At 37.9% G+C, this 26,568-nt stretch overlaps 1 protein-coding gene across 8 annotated transcripts in view; it reads left to right on the forward strand.

Annotated features, from left to right (window-relative positions):
- magi2a (membrane associated guanylate kinase, WW and PDZ domain containing 2a) overlaps window positions 1-26,568 on the forward strand; it is a 302,713-nt gene that overhangs the window by 218,366 nt on the left and 57,779 nt on the right. For 6 of the 8 annotated variants that reach the window (XM_067428392.1, XM_067428391.1, XM_067428389.1 and 3 more), the window contains exons 7-10: window positions 5,410-5,467; window positions 8,790-8,911; window positions 15,341-15,523; window positions 24,810-25,427. In XM_067428392.1, coding sequence (XP_067284493.1) covers window positions 5,410-5,467; window positions 8,790-8,911; window positions 15,341-15,523; window positions 24,810-25,427 — 981 coding nt within the window. Of the gene's footprint in view, window positions 1-5,409; window positions 5,468-8,789; window positions 8,912-11,594; window positions 11,730-15,340; window positions 15,524-24,809; window positions 25,428-26,568 lie in introns of all 8 variants that reach the window. The other 2 variants (XM_067428384.1, XM_067428388.1) reach the window with 1 other exon arrangement.

The raw sequence follows: 26,568 nt of genomic DNA on the forward strand, positions 1-26,568 counted from the left end.
CAGGCACTGTGTAATATCATTGCGCCTGCTGCACCCGTGGTACGGCAGCAAAGTTATCCATAAAACTTGCATTGCAAACTCCATGTGACCTGGGCTACAAAACCAGTCATATGGTTTAAGTTTTTTTTTTTTTTTTTAGATTTATAAATCATCTGATAAGCTTTCAAATGATGTATGGTTTGTATATTGTAAAGGACAATATTTAGCCATGCATATTACTGCTAATAATATTATATATATATTTATATATGTGTGTATGTATATATATATATATATATATATATATATATATATATATATATATATATATATATATATATATTTTTTTTTTATATATATATGTGTGTATATATATATATATATATATATATATATATATATATATATATATATATATGTGTGTGTATATATATATATATATATATATATATATATATATATATATATATATATATATATATATATATATATATATATATATATATTTAAGGTAAATGTACAAAATATCTTCATGGAACATTATCTTTACTTAATATCCTGAAGATTTTGGGCATAAAAGAAAAATTGATATTTTTGACCCATATGTGGTACGGCAGCAAAGTTATCCATAGTAAAACTTGCATTGTAAACTCCATATGTGACCTGGGCTACAAAACCAGTCATATGGTTTAAGTTTTTTTTTTTTTTTTTTTTTTTTTGATTTATAAATCCTCTGAGTAAATACACTTTCAATTGATGTATGGTTTGTATTGTAAAGGACAATATTTAGCCGAGAAACAACTATTCGAAAATCTGGAATCTGAGGGTGCAAAAAAATCAAAATATTGAGAAGATCGCCTTTAATAATAATGTGTTCAATTTATATTAGACACCCAAAGCACTTTACATTGAAGGGGGGAATCTCCTGAACCACCACCAATGTGCAGCATCCACCTGGATGATGCAACGGCAGCCATATTGTGCCAGAACGCTCACCACACACCAGCTGATTGGTGGAGAGGAGACCGAGTGATGAAGCCAATCAGGAGTTCCTATTTTATTAATGAATTTATTAATGAATTTATTAGTGAGCAAAATGTGCTTAATGGTATCATCTGATATTTGTATATTTATAAGCTTTAAAGTTGTCCAAATGCAGTCCTTAGCCATGCATATTACTACTAATGATACATTTTTATATATATTTAAGGTAGGAAATGTAAAAAAATATCTTCATGGAACATTATCTTTACTTAATATTCTAAAGATTTTTGGCATAAAAGAAAAATTTATATTTTTGACCCATACAATCTATTGTTGGCTATTGCCACAAATATACCTGCGCAACTATGACTGGTTTTGTGGTCCAGGGTCACATATATGGTTATTTCGGGGAGGAGATGCATGTGGGGATGCATCTTCTGCTGACTGAGTTTTAAAATCTAGCTTTTGTGTGAGTATGTCAACTTTTAGGATGAAATCTAGGGAAACCTTTATAAATGAGGCCCCTGTTCTTTTCTAAAGATGTTTAGTTCAGCTTTATGCTCTGTTTGAGTGTCAAGATCAATTTGTTCAATTTTCATTTAAACTGACAATGAGGCCAAGAGCTGATCTGAGAACAGCAGAATGTCTGTTGCGTCTTGCATAGTCAAGTAGACTTGTCAAACTATCAGTATGAAGTCTGGTCCACTTAGCAGTTTTTTTTTTTCTTTTTTTTTTTTTCTGGCCAATCAGACAGGCCAGATTTTCAACTGACATGCAGTGTTGGGGAGTAACTAAAGCCAAACCTTTTACTTACCTTTCTGGGACTGCCTGTGGGTTGTTCAGAAACCTCTCAAATTTAATCAAAAATATCTTAATTTTATATTCCAAAGATGAAATTACTTTTTTGGGTGAACTAAACCTTTAAAGATTTAATTTCTTACTAAACTACATTTTTCAGTAGCATGAGAGCAGGTATATTTGAAATAGTGTACACAGTAAAAAAATTAAATATAAAAAAAAAATTTAAAAAAAATAAGTTACCTGGTTACCTTAATTGTGAGTTCATTGAAATTAAAAATTTGAGTTAATACAATTAATATTTTTGAAGAATTGACCACCTTTATTCACATATTATTAAAAGATTTTTTTAAGCATATTGGGCAATTGTGTGTGTTTTATCTGTGATGACGCAGCCAATTTTCATGATTTATCATATTATGTGGTACAGATACAATAATATTTTGAGTTTCATTTATGAAATCAATTTCCTACATTGTATCAACTCAAATTTTTAAATCAGGTTACTTACTTTTTTAAGTTAAACCAGCAATATTATATTTTACAATATTATATATAACAATATTATAACAATATTTACAGTGTAGGCTTTTAAGTTAAACCAACAATATTATATTTTACAATATTATATATAACAATAATTACAGTGTAGGCTTTTAAGTTAAACCAACAATATTATATAAAACAATATTATATAAAACAATATTATAACAATATTTACAGTGTAGGCTTTTAAGTTAAACCAACAATATTATATTTTACAATATTATATATAACAATATTATAACAATATTTACAGTGTAGGCTTTTAAGTTAAACCAACAATATTATATTTTACAATATTATATTTTACAATATTATAACAGTATTTACAGTGTAGGCTTTACAGCAGAGCAAACTAAGGTACCAAATCAAGCATTTGTCTTTTTTTCTCTCAAACAAAGCATCAGAAAATATCATTAGAGTTATATAATTCATGAACTATTCGCACAGGAAACTATTCACCAATCAAATGATCAATTCACAATCAATGTAAAGGCAAATGCTGCTGTTCATCACTGTGTTTTCATTTCGCTTAGAATAAATTAGACTGTTTCCTATTTTATTAATGAATTTATTCGTGAGCAAAATGTGCTTAATGGCAGAATAATTAGTTATGAATTAAAATAGTATCATCTGATAGTTGTATATTTATAAAGATACTGTCTCCTTAAAAGTATCAATGTAATTAGCTATATTAATTATCATTACTTATTACTGGTTAAGAGTGCATTAAAAAAATGGTAACTAATTGGTACCATACATTTTATTCAAGTCATATATTATATAAAATCACTGAATTGACCTACATGCATTAGTTTATGCAAGCAAAACAAATGGGTTAAATCAGGTAAAAAAATGGTCTCTAAGGTTAAAATTACAGGTTTATGCCTTTTTTACCATTTAGCTTGATTGTAATTGAAATGCTTTAAATTAAGTGCATGCTTGGCAAGCTGCAGTCTCCCTGTTGGAGCCAATAACATCATCATGATCTCTCTTTCTTTCCCAGTTCACTTCCTGTCAGCTTGCTCTACTCCCCTATCAAAATAAAGCCAAAAAAGCTAACAAAAAAACTAAAAATAGTTTTAAAACAATGCATTTTATCCTATTTGACGCTGCGATAGTTACCGCTATACTGTAGAAAGAGGCGCCACAGAGAACAGAGAGCATGTGACCGAACCGAGAGAAATTTCTCCAGTCTTAATTCATTTGGAACACCAATGATTATCCGAACATATTGTTTGCCAAGTTATTTTTAATTTGCGCTACTCTTGTTAGATTACGTTGGTTATAATGGAAATGTCGTTTTTAGATATCTCTAGATATGGCTTGAGTCTCTCCTTCAATGTAAACCTATGGGTTGTTTTACTTACAAGGAAAAAATCATGAACATCATTTTGAAAAGTAATAATGCACCTCTCCTCAACAAGTCGCATGATTTGATATTCATGAAGTATTCATGAAATGAAAATTTTATGGCACCCATTTAATAATTGTGGTTAGGGGTTTGTTCAGATCCTAAATGTTCATCCTAAAGATTGATCCGTGCACTCGGTTGTCTTTACAAGCTGATTTTTATTTTAATAGGACAACCAGCTCATAGCACAGCAGTAGAGTAATACCCAACAGCGCTTTGATCTGTGTGTGTGTGTGTGTGTGTGTGTGTGTGTGTGTGTGTGTGTGTGTGTGTGTGTGTGTGTGTGTGTGTGTGTGTGTGTGTGTGTGTGTGTGTGTGTGTGTGTGTGTGTGTGTGTGTGTGTGTGGGTGCTAGCCAGATTAAGTGAGAACATCACACAGTTTCTGTCACTTGCAATTTACAAAGTTGTGTGTGATATACACGGAGTCTGGTATTTCACCCTGCTCTACGCTGCTGAATGTATAGTGTGTGTGTGTGTGCGTGTGCGTGTGTGCGCGCTTGTAATTACGCTGTGTTTCCTTGACACTTTCGTCTAGAAGCTCAGCATGTGTGCGTGCTATATGGAGCGTGTGTATTCAAGTATTGATTGGTATATGTAAATTTTTGTTTAAATATTAATAATAAGGTTCAGTCGAATGACAGTCTCTGTGACCAATGACTTTTAAGTCTTATTATCTTGGAGTGGCACGAATTAAGTGCACCGTACTTTATTAAGCAACAGAAAATATTAGGATAGACAGTGAAAATTAGAATATTCTCAGGATATGGTGCCATTTATGCTAATATGCTAAGAATATTCTATCTATCTATCTATCTATCTATCTATCTATCTATCTATCTATCTATCTATCTATCTATCTATCTATCTATCTGTCTGTCTGTCTGTCTGTCTGTCTGTCTGTCTGTCTGTCTGTCTGTCTGTCTGTCTGTCTGTCTGCCTGCCTGCCTGCCTGCCTGCCTGCCTGCCTGCCTGCCTGCCTGCCTGCCTGCCTGCCTGCCTGCCTGTCTGTCTGTCTGTCTGTCTGTCTGTCTGTCTGTCTGCCTGCCTGCCAGCCTGCCTGCCTGCCTTCCTACCTACCTACCTACCTGTTTATCTATCTGTCTATCTATCTATCTATCTATCTATCTATCTATCTATCTATCTGTCTGTCTGTCTGTCTGTCTGTCTGTCTGTCTGTCTGTCTGTCCGTCCGTCCGTCCGTCCGTCCGTCCGTCCGTTTTTTTTTTAAAGCAGGAATGTCACAGTATAATGGAGGTGAATAAAAAAAGTACAAGGACAAATATAAATTCCGTAATTTTCAGAAACGTGTTTAGAAAAAGAAATGCAGACAATGAAAGCACAATATTTTAATTTCGATAAAAGCTACATTTTCTTCTTCCGTATAACCCATTAAAATGTCACTGTGATGAATGGGGGCCTGCAAATTAGATGATATTGTGAAAGACTGTGAAAAATGTTTAAGAATAAAATGAATGCTTTATTTTAAAGTTATTCTGCATTTGCACACTAAATCTGTCAGATAATAATGCAGCGGTCAGTATTCTGTTAATTATCACAGTAAGTCATGGGGACACGCAAAGCCCAAATGGCACCCTTTTCAGATAATGAGCAGATCATTTTTACTTTATAACTACAGGATCTAGCTTTGAATTAAATGTTTAAGCGGATGTATTTATTGTTTGTTTTTCAGAGCTTCCTTATGGCTGGGAGAAAATCGATGACCCTATTTATGGAACCTACTATGTCGAGTAAGTTGAACTGCTTGAGTTAACGCACTCATTTTAAAGGCACTTTGGCACATTTTCTCACAGCTCTGTATTAATTGGTTATTAAGCTGCTGCCCCATGCTCAGGACAGAAAAAAAAATGCTCCAGTGTTTCCTAATTCAGTTCGCAGTGTTTTTGCGTGTGTGTGCCATCATTTTTCTTGCTTAATGCACAGTCTGGGATGAGGTGGGACTATTTATAGTATGGCTTGCTTGGCTACTCTTCCTCCCAGGACAGAGGAGAACAGCCTGCCTAGAGCAAATAATGCAGCTGTAGTATCATGTGGATACAAAACCATACACTCTCGCCAACTGCATCATAAATGCAGCACTGCATCCACGTCTGGTGTCCTCAGATGGGATTATGACACTTTATTTCATTGATAACTATAAAGAATATCTACATGCTTTGTTGTGTATTTATAAATGTTATTCTGTCTATCTATCTATCTATCTATCTATCTATCTATCTATCTATCTATCTATCTATCTATCTATCTATCTATCTATCTATCTATCTATCTATCTATCTATCTATCTATCTATCTATCTATCTATCTATCTATCTATCTATCTATCTATCTCTGTCCGCTGTCCCTCCGTACATGCCTGTCTACTAAATTTAAAGGGGTTCTTCAGCGCTGGGAAGATGAATCTGTATTTAATATATTTGGTGCCTTCTTGACTGAGAAAAGACAGAAAATGTATGTTTGTCTCATGGGGATGAAAGACTACAATTCCCAGAATGCTTCGTTGCCCTGTGAGGCCATTCCCAAAGCCACCTACTGGATTACTGTGGCTGAGTTGGAGAAGACACTACATTTAAAAACTAAATGGGTCTGTTCAATATAATGAGTGAGTCGCCGCGCGAGTATCACAGCACTGAGCACTAACTGCAGGAGTGAGATATATGAGCTGATGAGCTCTCGTGATGACAGCTGAGGTAATCGCGACTACACTCGCAGCATACATTCACAACACAAGTTAAGTCTGGCGCTTTTCAGTTTATGCCTTTGCAAGCTTAACTTTCATAGAAATTAATTTGAGAAGTTAAAAGACTCACATTGCTCACCATAGCTCCGTTTAAATGAGTGCCTGTAGCTGCGAGCTGAGCTCTGAGTGTGATCTCCATCCCCCATGCGCGGGTTCAAAACATGCGGAAATGGCTCCCTCTGCTGGCTGTAGTCTTTAGCCTTTGGGCAAACATTCCTCCTATGATGCAAATATCACCAATTTGCAACATAGGATAATTTTTTCAAGAAATAAAATGCATAAATCTCTTGTCTCAGGGGGATATGAGGGGAGAAAGCACAATCATTTGAATATACTCCAGGGTTTCTACTGATTCTACTGAAAGCTTTTAATTTTGATTATATATCCTTCATAATGCATTGTGTATTATTAGCAAATCAACTGTTGTATTTTATTTATTTTTTAATTAAAGCAAAAACACCTATTATTTGAACTCTTTTTGTTTGTCTTTCTATGGAAAGGGAGGGAAGAAAAGCCCATCTTCAGTAGTAATTGTACAACTGTGGGTTTTACATTGCAGAAGATGACAGCTGAGAAGATCAGAAGCTGCATCTGGTGTGAAATGACTGTAATTTACTATAAATCTGTGTCTAGTGGCTTTTTATAGGAGAAGATATAACAAGAACAATATGCATAAAGATTATCGTTTGTGTTTGTGTTGTGTGTGTATTTTCAGGTTGACACACACTTTACCCTTTACTGTTGGTATTTAATAGGACCAAGCCAGAACCAATTCCAAGACTGGTTTCCACTTTGCCAAACCTTGGGCTAATGTGCTACAAGAAAGTGTGGAACTGATTTCAGCAAAAGTACTGGGGACAAAATCCATTTGCTCATTATACTTTGATCTGTTGAATCAATTTCCGGCTTTAGACCTCAAAAGAAATCTAAAACCAATGTCTCCAAAATTGACCTTGCATAGTCTTGGCACAATGCTGTAATTACAAAAGCCACGTCTTTACAAGAAAGCATTACCTCTTTTCAACAGAATGCCTTTTAATAGGGCCTAATTGTCTTTGTACTTTCAAATGGCGTGGTTTTCAACAGTGCTTTTTAAAACAGATTGAATTAATTCTGACAGCAAGTGTTGCACAGACAGTCAAAAGAGCCATTTTTCTTCCAGATCAGAGGATGCTCTCATTACTGTCTGATCTTACATCACTCTTTTAACAAAGATAAGGACTAACTGGGCTTCTGTTTTACTCAATGTCTGTTTGATTTTAAATTACTTGTTAAAGTGTATTAAAATGAACACGTGCTTTCATGCATAGTGCATAACATTAATGGCTTGTGTCAATTTTTGTTTGTTGGAGGTGTTTGACCAATTGCATTGACCAACCATGAGAAATTATACTGCAGGATTTGCAGAACAAGTGCATAAACCAAGGGACCAATGGCATGACTTCATATATGCTTTAAAGGGATAGTTCACCCAAAAAACACAATTCTGTCATCATATAGGTGTTCCAAAGCTGGATGAATTTCTTTCTTCTGCTTTCTTCACAAAGGAGAAATGGGAAATGTTTGTAACCAAGTAGAGCTCAGCAGCCATTGACTACCATAGGATTTTCCCCCCCACTTTGGTAGTCAATTTCTGCCAATTATGCTTGGTTACAAACATTCTTCCAACTATCTTCCAGCAGAACAAATACATTTATACAGGTTTGGAATGACTTGAGCATGACTAAATTATGACAGAATTTAAATTTTTCTGGATAGATTTCAACTATTCCTTTCATAGCCAGTTACTGAAATGGATGCAGACTCGGTTAAATAATGAATTAAAGATGACAAATAGAGTCAAGAGTGTTAATTATAAATATATTTCATTTAATACCAAATATCATTGTCTTTTTGTTGCATGATTTTGGTACAATAGTTTTGCTCAATATTTGGTGTCCAATATAAAATCTGGGTCCTGAAACAAAATTAGTTGCATTAGAGTACATTTAGCAAAAGGCTGAAATACAGTACATGACTCTTTTTTTACCATAATTTCCAATTGACGAGAGAATGCTAGTCGCTTAAAAGTTAGAGCCGGTCTGTAGATATCAGATTTTCATAAAATAGTTTTCATTGGTATAGCTGCGGCCTATAGAGTGTTCCAAATCAGTTACTTATGAGGTTCCATTTCAAATAAAATGCTCCCTTGAAGACAGGCAGCAAGTCAGAACGCTAGGGGGCTTATATATGGAATATATAAGCCATATGTAAGTGTTTATAAAGTAGCCACTCAAGAAATACATTTGAACAAGTCTGTTTTCTGATTGCAGTCACATAAACAGAAGGACTCAGTTTGAGAACCCAGTTTTAGAGGCCAAGAGAAGACTACAACAGCAGCAGCAGATGCAGAGCCAAGGCTTGTCCTCTCTTCCCCTACCTGCAGTCTACAGAGGTAAAGTATTAATGATATCTTAATTTTAAGGTGTGGTACTAATGCAAATATATTTATATTTGTGGTGTTCCAAAACCACCATATCTTAGGCACACTGATGACATCATAATAACACTTATCTGCTCTCCATGCAATGACATGTTTAACATCAAATATGCTGGAATTGCTGATTGATGCTCGATACTATTATATTTATCTTATGAGCTCAGTGTCTGTCTCCATAGAAACACATCTAAGCTCAGGCATTGTCTTTGGTATTGTACCATCTGTGAGTGAACTTATTGTTAAGCATATTACTTCCTTAGAGCCAGACCTTTGAAGTTATTTGTTTTACTTCGCCCAAAAAATGAAAATTCTGTCATTGTTTACTCATGCATATTTTGTTCCGAACCTGGATGGCTTTCTTGGAACAAAAAAAAAGAGAAATTATGAAGACCTGGTCTTTTTCCCATGCACTTACATTGAGCTGAATTCAAGCTTCAATAAATATGGAGAACCAGATGAGAACCAGATAATGACTTAAGTTTTGTGTGGTATGGCTTGTATATGACACACGCGCAAATGGACGTTTATGAATTTGTTTGTTTGTTTGTTTGTTTGTTTGTTTGTTTGTTTTTGCATCCTTTTTTTAAAGCTTGATAGTCTCAAAATCTCAAGCTTGACTTTTTCTTTATTCATTGTAAATACATGGAGGGGAAAAAGGGTACTTTATCCAGAATATCTCCTTTTGTGTTCCATGGAAGAAAGGAGAACATTCAGGTTTGAATGGGCAGTATGAGTAAATAATGACAGAATTTTCATTTGTGGTGAACTAATCCAGTAAATATAGTTGCACAGTCCATTCAAACTAAGGCTGAGTGCATCCTGTTTTCTTTGAGACTCCGTTATCAAATGATAATATGTCTCCTTTCATAATATGGCCTTGGACTGATTATGGTTAGAAGCATTTCTTGTAATAATTCCTGTTAAGTTTATCCATTTAGCATGGGCATGCTGCTACACACATAAAGGTAAGGGGGGGGGGGAGTATTTTAGGCCAGAATGGGTGTTAACAAGAAGAACTTTCTCTACCTTGTTTCAGTCCATCTTTCAGAGACAGCATACTGCACTAGAAACTTCCAGCATACCTACACTTTATGGCCAAAAGTACTGTATGTGGACACCTGAACACCACATATGTGCTTGTTATACATTTAATTTCAAAATCATAGCCGTTAACGAGTAGTCTGTCCTCCCTAACAGGCCTACTAGATCCACTAGATGTTAGATCATGTCTGGAGGGATTTGCTCCTGTTTAGACACAATAGCATCAGTGAGGTCACTGCGTGTTCCAATTAATCCCTAGGGTTTTCAATAGGAGATCATGTCTGGTCTTTGTGCAGGCCAGTTTCCATACGGGGATCATTAATATGTGGACTTATAGAGTAGAAAATGGCCCTCCACAAAAATGGAAGGGGGGGGGGGGGGTCCACATACTCTTCGCCATGTAATGTCAAATCTTGTGTCTACAAGAGAAAAGTGCCATACCTTTAAGCAAAAATGGACCATAGAGGACTGATAAATAATTTACTTGATCTGGATGCTCAGATGTTAAATGTAGATCAATACAGTGCATAACTCCTTCTCTTTAAATAGTAAAGCAAACTTTGTGGTGACCAGTTTGCCAAGTAGGACATGTTCCTTGATCAACATCTTTTGATGGCACCTAACCCTATTCCTAGACATGAACTGTGGTGTGACAAGCAGCGGGGCGAAGGACCGCGAGAGCGGGCCGGTGATGAGTGTTGATGAGTGCCAGCTGCATGGCACACCGGTCTCGTCTCGCGGCCATGTGATGGGAGCATAAAAGGAGGAGCAAGTGCTGCGGAAGATGAGAGAGGACCAGGCCTGGAGTTTATGTTGAGTTTTGTTTTACGTGTTATTATGTGTTAGTGGACAGTCGTCTGTGAGGGGCTGCCCACGTTTTATTGTGTGGGTATTTGCAGGCAGTCGTCCGTGAGGGGCTGCCCGCGGTTTTACTTTCGTTTTGTTTATTTATTTGTATATTAAAGTTTGTTGAACTTTCGCCGGTTCCCGCCTCCTTCCTTCCCAGCTACAAACTTGTTACACTGGTGCCGACACCCGGGAAGGAAGCAGGACAGCCCCGCCGCCATGCAGCTGGCACTCATCAACACTCATCACCGGCCCGCTCTCGCGGTCCCTTGCCCCGCTGCTTGTCACACCACACGAACCCTAACCATAACTGCCCATAAACCAAAGAAAAATTATAGGATGATAATATTCTTGACGCTTCAACTCAAGCCCTATCCCTAACCCTAAATTTAGCTCTAAAATCTGATTGCTGGGAACATTCTTCCAAGACCAGCAAGCATCACCCTAGATTTCCTGTTAAAATGTAACCGTCTTATGCCCACAGTAGGCCAACTTTGTATCCTTCAATGCCATTTACAGATTCCCTGTGTGAGTTGAGGATGCAAACCCAGTCCTATGTCTAGCCTTAAACTCTAAAACCGGATTATTCAGTGTTGTTCCAGAACCACCAAGGGTGTTCAACTTGGCAAACTCTCCCTAGATTGCCTGTTAAAATGTAACTCTTCTTTGTCAATGGTAGACTTACCTTATATCTTTCAATGACATTTCTCGATTTCCTATGTGAGTTGAGGGTTTTTGTTCTCTGTAACAGTGGAGGAGAGCCCCTCCTCTGCCACCTTACCAAGGGCCAGACTGGCATATGTGGGTCCCGCTCCAGAGCGCTCTCACAGTCTCACTGACCTGACCGAGGCCCCTCTGTACCGGGCTGGTGTGTTTGGACTGCATGGTACGTCCCCAGACCAGTGCCCCCTTTGAGCAAGGGGAGACTACAGCAGGAGTCTATTCGCCTGGCCTGTTTTTGCATAGTCCTTAAGCTCCTTTAAGGAACATTCTCTCAGTTTCAGTGGAACAAGTGGATACTTTTTGTTGGCTTTTCATTGTTTGGTTTTGTATTTTACTTTTTGCCTGCGCTTCCAGGATACATATGAGTACACCTACCCTGCTGAATAAACCAGCATAACTGGATGCCATCATATGTTTGGGATGCTGGTTTATAACAAATGGCTATTGTTTCCATAAAACAAGTGACCAACAACTACCAACGAGTCGATTTGCGAGTCGACTAATCAGTTTATCTTTCTTCAGCATTTAATTTTAGCTTTAATATTTTAACAAAGTTAATATTAAAAGGGTTAGTTTACCAAAAAATGAAAATTCTGTCATTAATTACTTACCCTAATGTCATTCCCGTTCATCTTCGGAACCCAAGTGAAAATATTTTGGTTGAAATCCGATGGCTCAGAAAGGCCTTCATTGACACCAATGTCATTTCCTCTCTCAAGACCCATAAAGGCACTAAAGACGTCGTTACAAAGCCCATCTCAATACAGTGGCCTTACAATAATTTTATGAAGCAACGAGAATAGTTTTTGTGCACAAAAAAACGAAATAACGACTTCGAAAGGGCCGATTTCAAAATAGTTTCGAACCATTATAAATCAGTTTATCAATTCATGATTCAGATCGCGTGCCAAACTGCTGAAATCATGTGACATTGGCAATGTGAATCATGAATTACACTGATTCATAACGGTTCGAAACTCATTATTTAGTTGTTGTTTTTTTGTGCATAAAAACTATTCTCGTCAGGGCTGGACTGGTAATCTGTCATACCGGGCATTTGCCCGGTGGGCCGACGCACTTTGGGGCCGGTAGTGTTTTTAAAAATAAATCAATTTTTCGTACCACTGACAACATGCAGCGACACCGGCCCATTGGTTTGTCTTCTGAATTGACAAGCCAAAGCGAGAGAGTCCTCCCCTCCATATTAGGCGCTTTTTTCTATCTATTTATTTATTAGTAGGCTATTTGAGCGCATGGAACTGCAAAAGGTGAATATTCGCACAGCGCAGCCGCTGACAAACGTACGCTGCGTTTAAATGCTGCTCTATACGGCACTTTGACTCCGAATTATGTTTTATTCAATCGTATGATATAGGAACATTACAGGTTCTGTGTTGAATCAGCTGAAAACAGCCGCGAGCATGTATTCATGATGAGGTGGAAAACAGCAACACACAAACGTTTCACTTTAGCAGAACCACAATTTACATTGCAGCTACTAACAGCGAAGAAATATGGTGTTTTGGAAGAAACATTTATTAAAAATGTTGCTATATTACTTAAATTAATATTGCAGAATATAAATCACTTTTATAGAGGCTGTTTTTGTATTTTCTACAGGTGTTTACATTTTTTTGCTTACAAATATAATAGTTTATTATATGTTTTATATATTTTAGAAACCATATAGCCATATAATGAGGAGCCAGGTTTGTACAGTCTATGTTTTTTACCCTGTGACTACCATGATCTTACATTTAAATGAAACTGGCCTACAGTTAAACTATAGTCTATAAAAGTTTTAAAGTCTGGATCCCATGAATTAAGGGCCTACAGTTAAACTATAGTCTATAAAAGTTTTAAAGTCTGGATCCCATGAATTAAGGACAAAGCTTTAAAAGTTTTATTAACTTTTTTTTTAATAGATTTAATGAAATGTAAGAGCCTCATGAAAGATAGATCAGTGTCTTACTTAAATTATGTGTTAACTCTTGAAAAATATGATTGTTCAACCCAAAAATGTGATCATTTACTCACCCTAATGTCTGTGTTTTTGTTCATACAATATTCAAATGGTAGCCTAACCAAAATGGCTTGGTTGCCAACATTCTTCAAAACATCTTATTTTGTGATTCACAGAAGTCATGCAGGTTTGGAATGACACGAGAGTGAGTAAATGATGACAGCATTTAAAAGAAGTAAATTTACTTTACTGCATCCTAGCTCAAAATCATCAGTGCTTTACTGCCAAGGGAATTTCTGTGTGACAAAAAAAGCAATTTGTAGCAAATTCAATAATATCTATCATTATTTGTCCTTGTCCTAGTTTTATTTATATACTCCAATTTAAGGCCCCAACCCCAGCAAAAACATTCACAGGGAACTCATGGGCCGGATGTGTTGGGTATGCCAGAGTCGAATTTTAGCCCCAGTCCAGCCGTTATTCTCGTCGCTTCATAAAATGATTGTAAAGTAAGTAGTGAGATGGGCTTTTTAACGACGTCTTTAGTGCCTTTTATGGGTCTTGAGAGAGGAAATTGCATTGGTGTCAATGAAAGCCTTTCTGAGCCATCGGATTTCAACAAAAAATATCTATTTTTTCTTACAGGTGTCGAACGACTGAATTTTCATTTTTGGTTGAACTAACCCTTTAAGGTAGTTTTAATTGTTCATTTTATTATTCCTATTAAAATTAAGAGTAAAAAATATTGTTATCTTTACTTGGGGTTTACCTCACATATTTTAAAAGCACTATTCACAGATATATCCTGACTGACTGTTAGCACCCCAAAATCCTCTCTGAAGACATGTAAACATGAAATAAAAAGCTTTTCATGAACCGATCATCTTCCGATAGACAAAATCAAGTCCAGCTATTAATTTTATCCTCATTGAATGTACTGTTTATCTCTGGAAAATGTCAGATTACAGAGGTAAAACGAGTTGCGGATGCTATTTTACCTACCAACTCTGCCCATCCCTATTTTTTTTATTTTAACCAACAAGGCTACGTTGGTCAACCAGCTGCTCCAGCTACATATTGCTGGTGCCTGTCCATCGGGTAGACCAGCACCAAACAAGCATGGATCAGCATGGAAATTCATGCTGGTCTTTCAGCAGGGTACCTGGACCAGCTATTGACCCTAACAAACGCATGGCAGAAACTGCTAAAAGACTAGATCTGGCCCAGATGATGGTGAAAAAAAGACTCTCAACCAAGAAATAAGATGGAGTGACTATGGCTGACATATTGTTACTCCATACTGTGTACTGAAGTAGGCCTCTCTTCAGTTTGAAGAAGCAGCTCTTCAGTACAAAGGTCCTTTTTGGTGTGCGATTACAGCGAAGTGTCTTCTCCAGAACAGTTTTCTCCACTCTGAGAGAGCAGAAGAACCACTCTGCCTGTGCTGGTTCTTCTCCTGGCTTTTTTTTTTTTTTTTTTTTTGCTTAAGTCTTGGCTGTCCTTAGAGATGGTCCTGGACAAGGCTAATTCTAAACACTGCTGAGTGTAACATTGGAGTATGCCTAAAGAGCCAAAAGTGAGGTTTGAGCAAAAAAAAAACAAAAAAAAACAAGCCATCATGTCCCACTCTGCTCTTGTATGTTTGGCTGTAAGCAAAGCGCTTGGCCTTCTACCCACAATTCCCCAGTGTGATGTGATCTGCTGCTTTTGATGGGTTTGGAGTGGCTTTTACAAAGTAACCCGTTTATTTCTGGATATCTTCTGCTTGATTACAATCTCATGTTTCTGTCTGCATTTCTTCGCCTTGGCAGAGAAGCCTCTGTTCACGCGGGACCCTACACAGCTGAAGGGCAGCTTTCTGTCTACAGCCCTGCAGAAAAGCAACATGGGATTTGGCTTCACTATCATCGGCGGTGACGAACCGGATGAGTTTCTACAGGTCAAAAGCGTCATACCGGACGGGCCTGCTGCACAGGATGGGAAAATGGCTACAGGTAAACACACACACACACACACTCAAACACTTACAGGTCAATGTTTGAATTGCGCTAATGTGCTATTCTCACTCAAACAGAGCTCCCAGCTGGCCAGTCTCTCTCAATCTCTGTTTCTGACAAGGTTACGGTGTGAATCTGTCATTTATTGGTTGATGGTGCGTTAGGGACATCCAGGGGTTAAATGCATTTACGGACAGTGTATTTATTGGCTTTGTGTGTTATCCACAGCAGGGCATGTGTCCATTAATCATGGTGGGACTTATAAACCCTGCAACTCCAGTTCAGCCTAATGGAAGTGTGACTGCGGCAGCATTACTCACACACACACACTCATATTGTACATCCACATTGAAATATCTGGTACATTCAGAGGGATCCACAGTGCAGAGTTCAGAATATAGTCAATGCGTCTCCCATGATGACGCTTTAATGTAGTATTGTTGTTAGTAGTTGTGGAAATTATCCTCTCTGCTCCTTTCCTCTCCTTTCTGCTCCTCTCTTCCACCCTTCACGCTCCCTCTGGACTCCTTGTCCTACTTGTGCTATTTCACAGTTACAGTGCTCTGAAGGAGCTTCAGGTCTATGTCAGTTTGAAATATTCAATTCTGCTGGATTAGAGTACTCCGCGCGGAAACATGTCCTGCAGTGGACATACATACAGTGCATTACCACCACCATTGTTGGGGAATGTAACTTTTGAAGACCCCATGTAATCACATAAATGATTTTTTGTTAATTTCAGTCAATGTGTGTTAGCTTTTAAACAAACCTGTACGCTAATGTGCTTCGATAATGCTGATCAAAATTAATCTTTAGCTGATAAAAAGCTGACTAAAATATTTTTATATATCAAATCAGATTGTCTCTAGAATGACAATATATCCCTCATGCAAGTTGCTACCAGCACATTTTGGCACATTAAGCAATACCATATTTATTTAATTGCTCACTTAGTTTTGTTGTGGCAACAACTTATGAACTCATGCACTCTATAGAATTCTGGCTTGTTTCAACCCATGTTCGGGTCAAATATGGACAAACCCTTGCCTAGAAATCTAGACGCACCCTAGCAAATGTTATTTTCAGCCAGGGTCGTCTAGCAACTCTCCATTGGCTTGCGAGCTTAAAAAAACCAAACTCTGGTCAGGCCAATCACATTGTGTATAGAGTCGGTGGGCGGGTTTAACATGATGGCAGAGTTGCGAGGGTTCCACATGAAATCCCTGCTACTTCCCTGCTAACAAACAACAGCACTGAAGTCATGCTTAACAAAGGAAGATGTTTTCTGAGTTTTGCTGACTGGATATGGCAAAAGTTTAATCTATCAACTAGCTCTGATGTATGGGATTTAGCCACAACCCGCTTGTGATTGTTGTCTCACAACTAATAATGCTTTGGTTGGTTGTAGCGCTACACTATTGCGTGCAGAGGGAGTTTGAAAGACAACCGTTTACCATCTTGATGTGGGTCTGGTTTGACAGGCTTGACAAACCCAACCGTTGGTTTAAAAATATTTTACCCAAAATGGACTGAAACAACCCAGCATTTTTAAGAGTGATTGTTTTTGGGACATGAAAGGTTATAAAATCCTTATGTTATGGCCTAAAGATCCTGCGTTGAGGGAACAACATCCATTTTTCATAGTCATTAAGGGTGTACTTAACCAAGCCTCACTGAAATTAAAGAAACTGTATGTAAGAAATGTATTTTAGTTAATCATAAAATGGCCCTGATATGTCACTAGACATTAAGAAATCATGTTAATTTCAAATACTTATATCACTGACAACAGTAGTCCGGCCAAGATATTGTCATTTAAAAGTTGTTACATTTACATTTTACATTTATGCATTTGGCAGACGCTTTTATCCAAAGCGACTTACATTGCATTCAAGGTACACATTTTACATCATTGTCAATTCTTGCTTTCCCAGGGAATCGTACCCATGACCTTGGCGTTGCTAGTGCCACGCTCTACTGGTTGAGCTACAGGAAAGTTGTTGCAGCCCTTGACTGATGTTGATGTTGACATGTTGTGTTTTGTCCTGAAGCTCCACCCTCCACCTATCGACCAATCACAAAGTCAATAGTGTTTCACCATCCGGGTTGCAAGATCTGCTCTAGTTACCACAGCTGCAGCTACAAACTTTTCTGCTGGATCTGGCAACCTCGAGTCAGGGGGGAGGGGGAGAGGGGATACACCCCTCTACAGTCATTTGAATGTCATTGCAGTTCCAGTTTTGGCCACAATCTTACATTGACTACCTTCAAATATGATAATATAAATGTTAAACTCCTCATGAAATCAAAATCAACCGTATTTACATTAGCAAACATTATTGGTTTTAGGGTGAACAATTAATCCGTGCAAATGAATACACAGAAAACAATTGTTTAATCAAAATCTGGAAAGTAACGTCCAGTCTGGAGTGGTGTTCCTTCTCAGATGATGTCAGTTTGAAGGCTTAGGTTTGAAAATGCTTAAAGGGTTAGTTCACCCAAAAATGCTGTTATTAATTACTCACCCTCATGTCGTTCGACACACCCGTTCATCTTCGTAACACAAATGAAGATATTTTTTTTGAAATCCGATGGCTCAGAAAGGCTTTAGGAAATGGCACTGTGGCGAATGGAGGCTTTTCTGAGCCATCGGATTTCAACAAAAATATCTTCATTTGTGTTCTGAAGATGAACGGAGGTCTTACAGGTGTCGAACGACATGAGGGTGAGTAATTAATGAAAGAATTTTCATTTTTGAGTGAACTAACCCTTTAAGCACTCCTCTCCAACCGTTGCTATGAGCGAGAGATGGAGAGGAGGACTGCTGAATTAAAACCGTGCCCTCTATTCAATATCCCGTTTCACTTAAAAATACATCACAGCACTGAAATAAAAACAGTTGCAACTTCCAGTTCACTGGGACTTTGCATTTAAGATAAAACATTTCCCTCAAAAAAACCTGTGGCCATGAAGGATTTTGTTACAATATATTATCACAACAAAGCTAAGTGAACAGCGAACAGAACCCATCGCTTGCCAGGCACCATAGCTATTGATTATTTAATTATGAATGTTCATTTCCCCATTATTTTTTTACCTTCAGCATCATCTAACAATCCCTTTAATCCTTAAAAAAAACGTTGATAATTGAACACTATTCGATTTAACCTTAAGAAAAATCTTAAAATGAATATCTATTTTTCATACCTTATAATGTGAGGCATAAATAGACTTTTATAGAAAGACATTTATAGACATTTAAAATGATTTTTTATTTTTTTTATTTTGACAAGTATAGAAATGTAATATTGGAGATTTGTCCATGGCATGAAACTAATTATAAGTTCATCTTTATTGGTTTGGAAAATACACCAATATGCAAGAGTTACATTTTCAAACTATTCACATTATTTTTCTATTCATTAGTGGTGTTTGCTAAGGCAAATAACAATATTAATATTACTCATATTTCTGATACAAAGCGTGATTTTGTTAACGTATTACTCCAACACTGACCTCCACAATAATCATAACACTCCTCCACAAATTAGCATTAATGTGAGGTAAACATGACACGTATTCCTCTCTCCACTGTACTTCTGGCTAAGTGCTTCCCTGATATATTAAATATATCATGCAGAGTGCTGGGATTTGCTGCGTGACATGCTTCTCTTCCTGCTTCTTAGAGCCCTGCCATCTACCCCGTCCACGCCCACTATAGATGCCTCTGCGGCGCTGATGTTTGCTCTGCCCCTCACAGCTGTGCCTGAGTCCTCTCATAAAGAATCTAACAAGCAGATAATGAGTTAAATCAGGTGCACCAGTGTGCTGCTGAGGGACAAGAAGCACACAAGTCATATGCCTGCTGGAGGATCTCTGCATTTGATGTTTAGAGCTTCATTTGTGTAGTGTGTCTATTGTGGCTCAGCAGCGATGTTTAGGGGATTGTGTATTGATTGTGTTTGTTTAGAATGCCAGTCACAAAGCAGCGCTCCTCTGGGTTCCCATGCATGCACAGACACAAGATGTCTCAGACGTTGGTTCCCAGAGCACCTCTTATGTTGTCTTGCTGTCATTAGTTTTACGCAGCCTCTTCAGAACAAGACTGTAGTTTAGCTGCAGTGGGTTTTTGTTCAAGCTTGTGTGTGTGTGTGTGTGTGTGTGTGCGTGCGTGCGTGCGTGCGTGTGTGTGTGTGCGTGTGCGTGTGTGTTCGTGTTTTAAATATTTTTACATGCAAATGTTCTTTTATCAACATACCAATTAGTGAAGGGCTGAATACAAACATTAATAGGAATTACATCATATATATATATATATATATATATATATATATATAGTGATAGTTCACCCAAAAATGAAAATTAGACCATGTTTTACTCACCCTCAAGTCATCCTAGGTGTATATGACTGTCTTTTTTCAGACGGAGTTATGTTAAAAATGTCCTGGCTCTTCAAAGCTTTATAATGGCTGTGAATTGTCATTTTTGAAGTCCATAAAAGTGCATCTATCCATCATATAACTGCTCCACACGGCTGTGCGGTTTTCCGAAGCGAAGTGGCACGTTCGTGTATGAAAAATATCCATATTTAAAACTTCATAGACTAAAATAACTTGCTTCTGGGGGTCAGCGGTACGTGTATAGAGTTGCGCTAAAAGAGTAACTCTTGACCCTTGACCCTTGAACCCTTGATGCATGTGTATTGGCGAACGCAGAAGCGTAGAGGATAGAGCAAAACCACAATCCCGACAATCCCAACCACTAAAATGAAATAAAAAAGAGTCTAAAACGAGAATTTCTAATGAGAAATGCAGAAAGATTTCGATATAAGAGAATATGGGCTTGAGTTTGTTGTCCAGCCATACCAGCAAGAAGCGTCAAAGTTTCAGGTGCTCCTGTACATCGCATCAGGGGGTTACACTTTTAGCGCAAGTCGACTTGGTACCGCTGACCGACGGAAGCTAGTTATTTTACTACAAATAGTGGTGCATTCACACTTGTTGTTCAGTTCATTTGGTTCTCTTGGTCCGAACCAAAAAAAAACTAAAACAAAACATATTGTTCTGGTCTGCTTAGCGTTCACAGTCACACTAGCATTTTTAACAGTGAACCTAAAGTTACCGAACCAAAGGCTTAGGGATAAGGTCACAACCTGATTTTATGGCGTATATTTCGCGACGGAGCTTGCTTACCGAACATTCAAAACAATGCTGTGTGCTGGATTAAACGCAGTCATTTTATGCGTGTACATATGGCATTATTTTTACCAGCTGAGAACTCACGAAGAGCTCATAAAATGTTTAAGACATTCAAAACAGCATCGGGATTCCTCCGTTGTATGCAGAAACAAAGATCTGCTGCAAAAGAGATGGCAGTTCTGTCGTCTGTACCAACTCATGGGCAACACAGGTCCTTTGATGAGAAGAACCAGGTATGCTTTTTGTGCGTTTCTTCTAGCATTTTCTAGACTTGCTCGTCGGACCAAATATTGATGAGGCCCTTCCCTCTTCATTGCGTTGCTCCACGTTTGCCCGTTACTCATTTGGGATACACCGATCGATCTTTCCGCATCGTCAAATCAGCTTACTTGTACCATCGCATCTTGTGACATTCCATCCGGTTTTTGGTTCGTTTACATGTCTTTTGTCCGTGTCGCGTTCATATACCAATCAAACCGCACCAGAGTTCATTTGGAAGCGGACCGAGACCCATCTTTTTAGGGTGCTTTCACACCTGCCTCATTTTGTTCGGTTGAATCGTACTAGAGTTCGTTTCCCTCTTTGGTGCGGTTCGTTTGGTCAGTTGTGAATGCAGCAATCGCACTCGGGTGCGCACCAAAAGCGGACCAAACAAGAGTACCGAGACCTCCTTGAAGAGGTGGTCTCGGTACGGTTTCAAACGAACTCTGGAGCGGTTTGTTTGTGGTTAAAACGTGATCCGACCTCGAACAGAACCAACTGCAAAAGTTCTGATCATTTTTGGACTTAGCCAGCTGCCGTAGTCGGCTGCGCTGACATTGTGTGCATGATATTATTACCTGATAGATCGTTGGCAATATTTTCGGGAAGATGAGCATGTCAAGAGTTAATAATTAATGCACGGCTCCGCTTGAAGTGATGAGCGATGCACGGTCGCCGTCTGCAGTGCATTAGAGCGTTGTTTTCACGTCGCATCCGCGCGTCATTATAGAAATGTATTTGCATACTCTGTGGTAAATACACACAGTGTAGTAGATTATGGCCAGGGACAAAACTAGCCCGCGCAGTTGTCTCTCCATAGTGTTATTATAGTTTGCTGGCTTTGCCTCTTCTGCTGGAATTTTCCCACACGTAAATTCTGACCAATCGAAAAGCAGTTTAGGAAATACGCCATGGCCAATGAGTGATGTGGATGTTGTCACGTGCTTGCGTTTTGGTTCGTTTCAACTGGTTCGGACCAAAGCAATCAGTGTGGTGTGAAAAGGAACCAAAAAAATTGAAAAATGCTACAATGTATAATTGTTTGCCCTTGGTACGGACCAAATGAACCGAACTAGAGATGTGAAAGCACCCTTAGCTTGTTTGGTGCGCACCAGGGTTCGGATGGCAGCGTTCACATATGTTCAAATGAACCGCACTAACCAAGCAATCGCGCCAGGGTTGCACTTTTACTTAAAAAAACTTTAAAAAAGCTTTGAAGGACCAGGACATTTGTAATGTAACTCCGATTGTATTTGTCTGAAAAAAGGATGTCATATACACCTATGATGAATTGAGGGTGAGAAAATCATGGGCTAATTTTCATTTTTGGTTGAATTAACCCTTTAATGTAAGAACTTAACAGTAAAAATTTAGTTAAAAACACTTAAGGCATGTTTTCCACACTCCTTTTCACCAAAATTATTTTAAATGCCCCAATATAACAATACAGTAAGTTGCATTAAACAAAAAAACTTTACTTAAATAATACATATTTTTAAATGAAATAACTTAATAAATAAAAAATTCATATGCAGGGGCCATGAACACTTTTGAGTGATTGATGAATCATTTGAATTGGTTAATTGATTATATTATTTGATTCATTGAAAATAATCAAACTTACTCTACATTTTTGCTATTAATGTTGAAATCAGACACCTTATTAACATATCTATTTAAATACTCTCATACAAATAGAAAAAAGCAGATATAAACCAGCCCTTGTTTTAACTTTTACCGGCTTTTATTACCAAGTGTCATCATACACAAGTATATTCTAAAGCAGAACAGGACAAGACTATGAAAAAAATCTTTCATGTTAATTGTTAAGATGGTAAAAAAAATTCCCTGATACTAAAGAGGTAAGTTTGCACTTTAAGTGGATGATAATATCTTAGGAAAAGTAGGAAAATTATTGTAGGAAAGTAGTGATTTGGTTTGCCCTGTTGAGCTCTGGCCCATATTGATGCTGACATAAAATTAGGTGTGAAACGGTGAGGTCACGCCGATACCATTTGCTCTCTGGAAGCATGTGAAATTATTGATTGGAACACCAGAGGCTCTAGGCAAATGTCGAACGTATTTACCGAGATTAATTAAAATTTCTGCACACAACAGTCAGGAGGGGACAAGCCCATCGATAGACGCGTGCGGCACTGCATGAAATGTCTCCAGGAAACCAGCAACACAACAGACATACTGTGTGAGACCCCGTGATCTTATTTATCCCACAAATACATTCGCCACATTTGCTGGAATCATCTCATTTCCATAATAATTGCATTTCCAATATATTTTTTTTTGTGTGTGTGTCAGCATTCAAATATGGAGGGAAAAGCCTAAATGAGCCTAAGTAACGCAAACATACGTCAAATGTTAATGCAAATGCTTTTCACAACACAAGACAAGCTCGATTTCACATTCCAGGCAAATTGAATGAGGGAACGAACAATTGAAAGAACGGTAAACTTCTTCATAAAAGAGAAGTGACAATCACAATTAAGGCTCGAGGCATATCGACACTTTAGGATTTGGAGAAGTATTGAGTATTTCCCTCAAATTGGTGAGCTGTAATTGTCACAGTTGCCAGGGGAGACGACATGAATAAATATTGAATGACTAAAATCGTTGCAAATTGGGAAAAGTTTTTCACCCTGATTAAAGAAACTGTTCTTGTTGTGTTTTTTTTTCTTTCTTTCTTTCTTTTCTTATGTTCCAAAAACCTTGTGAGCTGTGCACTGATTCATTTGCGTTGGGCAAAATTCATTCTACACAGACAGCAAGCCACTTTCTCATGTAAAGCACACAGGAGATTTGACTCTTCTAGTCAAAAAAATCCTAAAGGAGTTCTAATGAAATTTAATGATAAGATGGAACCAATCCTAAACCGTTCTAATGAGGTATTAACACAAGAATCAAAATAAGAATTTTACAACATCTAATGGATAAACTAACAGTCTGAGAGGAAAAAATACACTGGGACAAATTAAACTGGAATTTAAGTATATCCAGTTAGGAAAACAGTTATAACGGTTAGATCATTCTTAAAGGGTTCGTATTGAGGCCAATAGAATGAGTTCCATATTATGTTGATTATGATTATGATTATTAAGAATACTCCATCAGCATTTCAGTTGATTACTGTAGCTATATAGTCAGAATTTATAGAGTTTGACTTTAGAATGTTTGCTAAACTAATGACGTATCACTCTCATAAGAACAAAATCTACAGCACACATAAATAATGCAGAGCAGATAGTCAAAATAGTTAGCATGTTGCTAAGCTAATGATTTAGCACTTCATTAGCACAAACAAATAATGGAGCTGAATGTAAAAATTTATAGTTTGAAATTAGCATATAGTTAAGCAATGATTTATCACTTTCATAAGCACAAAATATGCAACACAAACTCATAATGGAGCAGAGAGTTTGACATTAGCTAGTGTGCTGTGAAGCTAACAAGTTAGCACTCATGAGCACAATACACAGCACAGATAAATAGCTAATAACTGATAACTGATAGTTTGACATTAGCATGATGCTAAGCTAATTTCTAAACACTGCCATAAGCACAAAAAGTAATCTGATTAAACTTATTTGTATAAATACTTTTCTGAATTGAATTAAAAAAATTGACTCATCCACCATTTTGTATGCATTTTGTCACTGTGCAATGCATTCTGGGAATGAGGTATCTTGTTAAGAAGCATAATTATGTTTAAAGCGATTACATTTTGGAACAGCCTTTGCTTCTTGGCCGCATATATCTGCCAGAGCTAATATATGCTAATATATCTTTCTCTCTGTCTAACTGTTTTCCAGGAGACGTGATCGTCTACATTAATGACGTCTGCGTCCTGGGCACCACCCACGCTGATGTGGTTAAACTTTTCCAGTCTGTGCCAATCGGACAAAGCGTAACCCTCGTCCTTTGCAGGGGTTACCCTCTTCCTTATGACCCGGAGGATGCAGCCAACACCTTGCTGTCCCCCCTTGGCCTCATTGAGCGCCCTCTGCTGGTCAACGGCCGGAATAGCTACGACAGCTACATGGAGTACATCTCCCGCACCGCTCGCTTCATCGACCCCCTCCAAACTACCTTGCCGCAGCCCCACCCTGGAGACACCCACCTGGACGCCGGACCGCTGGAGGACAGCGTCTCAATGGCCTCGTCAGGAGCGGCCGGTGGAGAGCTGCTAACGATTACCATGGTGAAAGGTGCAGACGGGTTTGGATTCACCATAGCAGACAGTAATGGAGGACAGAGGGTGAAGCAGATTCTGGAGGCGCAAGGATGCCCGGGGCTGTGCGAGGGAGATCTGATTGTGGAAATTAACCAGCAACCCGCACTAACCATGCCACACACGCAGGTGGTGGAGCTGCTAAAAGAGTGTCCTGTCGGGGCAGAGGCCACGTTGGTCGTACAGAGAGGAGGGGCAGGTAAGGAGGCTTATGTTTGTGTTGGGGTGGGTGTGTGTCTTCGGTTTGTGTGTTCTTAAAGGCCTCTTAATTGGTTGATTGGTCCATTTTGTCCTTCTTAGCAGTTTTATTATTCACTCCTCGGCTTTCTTAAAGCGCTGAGTCATGCTGAAGAATGAGCTGTTTCTGGCATTGACCTTCACTGTGTGGAAAAGCACTCTGGGTAAAAATAGACTCTGACACATAATTACAGTAGTGTACAAATATGCATACACCTTACCTGTGTGCTTAGTATATTAATATCCTACCTTCTGTGCAAGGACTGTTACATAACATGCTTTCACAAACACACACACACACACAACACCTCAAATTCACAAATCAGCACACCTAAAGGGATAGTTCACTTTAAAATGAAAATTCTGTCATCCTTTACTCACCCTCAAGTTGTTTCAAACCTGTATGAATTTCTTTCTTCAGCTGAACACAAGGGAAACTATTTTGAAGAATGTCAGTAACCCAACAGTTAACTGTTAAAAGCCATTTACTTCCATAGTATTTTTTTTTCCTACTATGGAAGTCCAGCTAACTGTTTGGTTACTGACATTCTTCAAAAAATATTCTCTTGTGTTCAGCTGAAGAAAGAAATTCATACCGGTTTGAAATAGCTGGAGGGTTAGTAAAGGATGACAGAAATTTCATTTTAAAGTGAACTATCCCTAGAGGCTATGAAATTAGTATTTGAGCTTTGTGACTTTTAGCACATCTGCTAGCTTTGAGGATAATTATACTAGTCTAGTCTACGCTAGTCTATGCCTTATGGTGCGGTCACATTTACTGTTGTTTGTCGGGATTTTGTGGACACAATTCTGTCATTAGAGTAGGCTCAGTATGTTGTATGTTTTCACTGTGCAAGTTTTTCATGCAAATTTGCAGCACTGACCCATAGAAATAGTGTGCTTTATAGATTTCTATGCTATTGACAATAGAAAGGGGACCTTTTTATTAATAATTCCACCTAAATTATGCTGAAAGTGGTCATATAATGGTACAAATGTGTGTTGGCAGTGCCTATACACAATCATCCTATAATGAAAAAAATCCATCCAGTGTTTTTTTATTTTATTTTTATATATAATGTTTCCTAACATGTTTCCCCTGT

Source organism: Pseudorasbora parva, chromosome 20, assembly GCF_024679245.1.
Source record: "Pseudorasbora parva isolate DD20220531a chromosome 20, ASM2467924v1, whole genome shotgun sequence".
Lineage (NCBI taxonomy): Eukaryota > Metazoa > Chordata > Actinopteri > Cypriniformes > Gobionidae > Pseudorasbora > Pseudorasbora parva.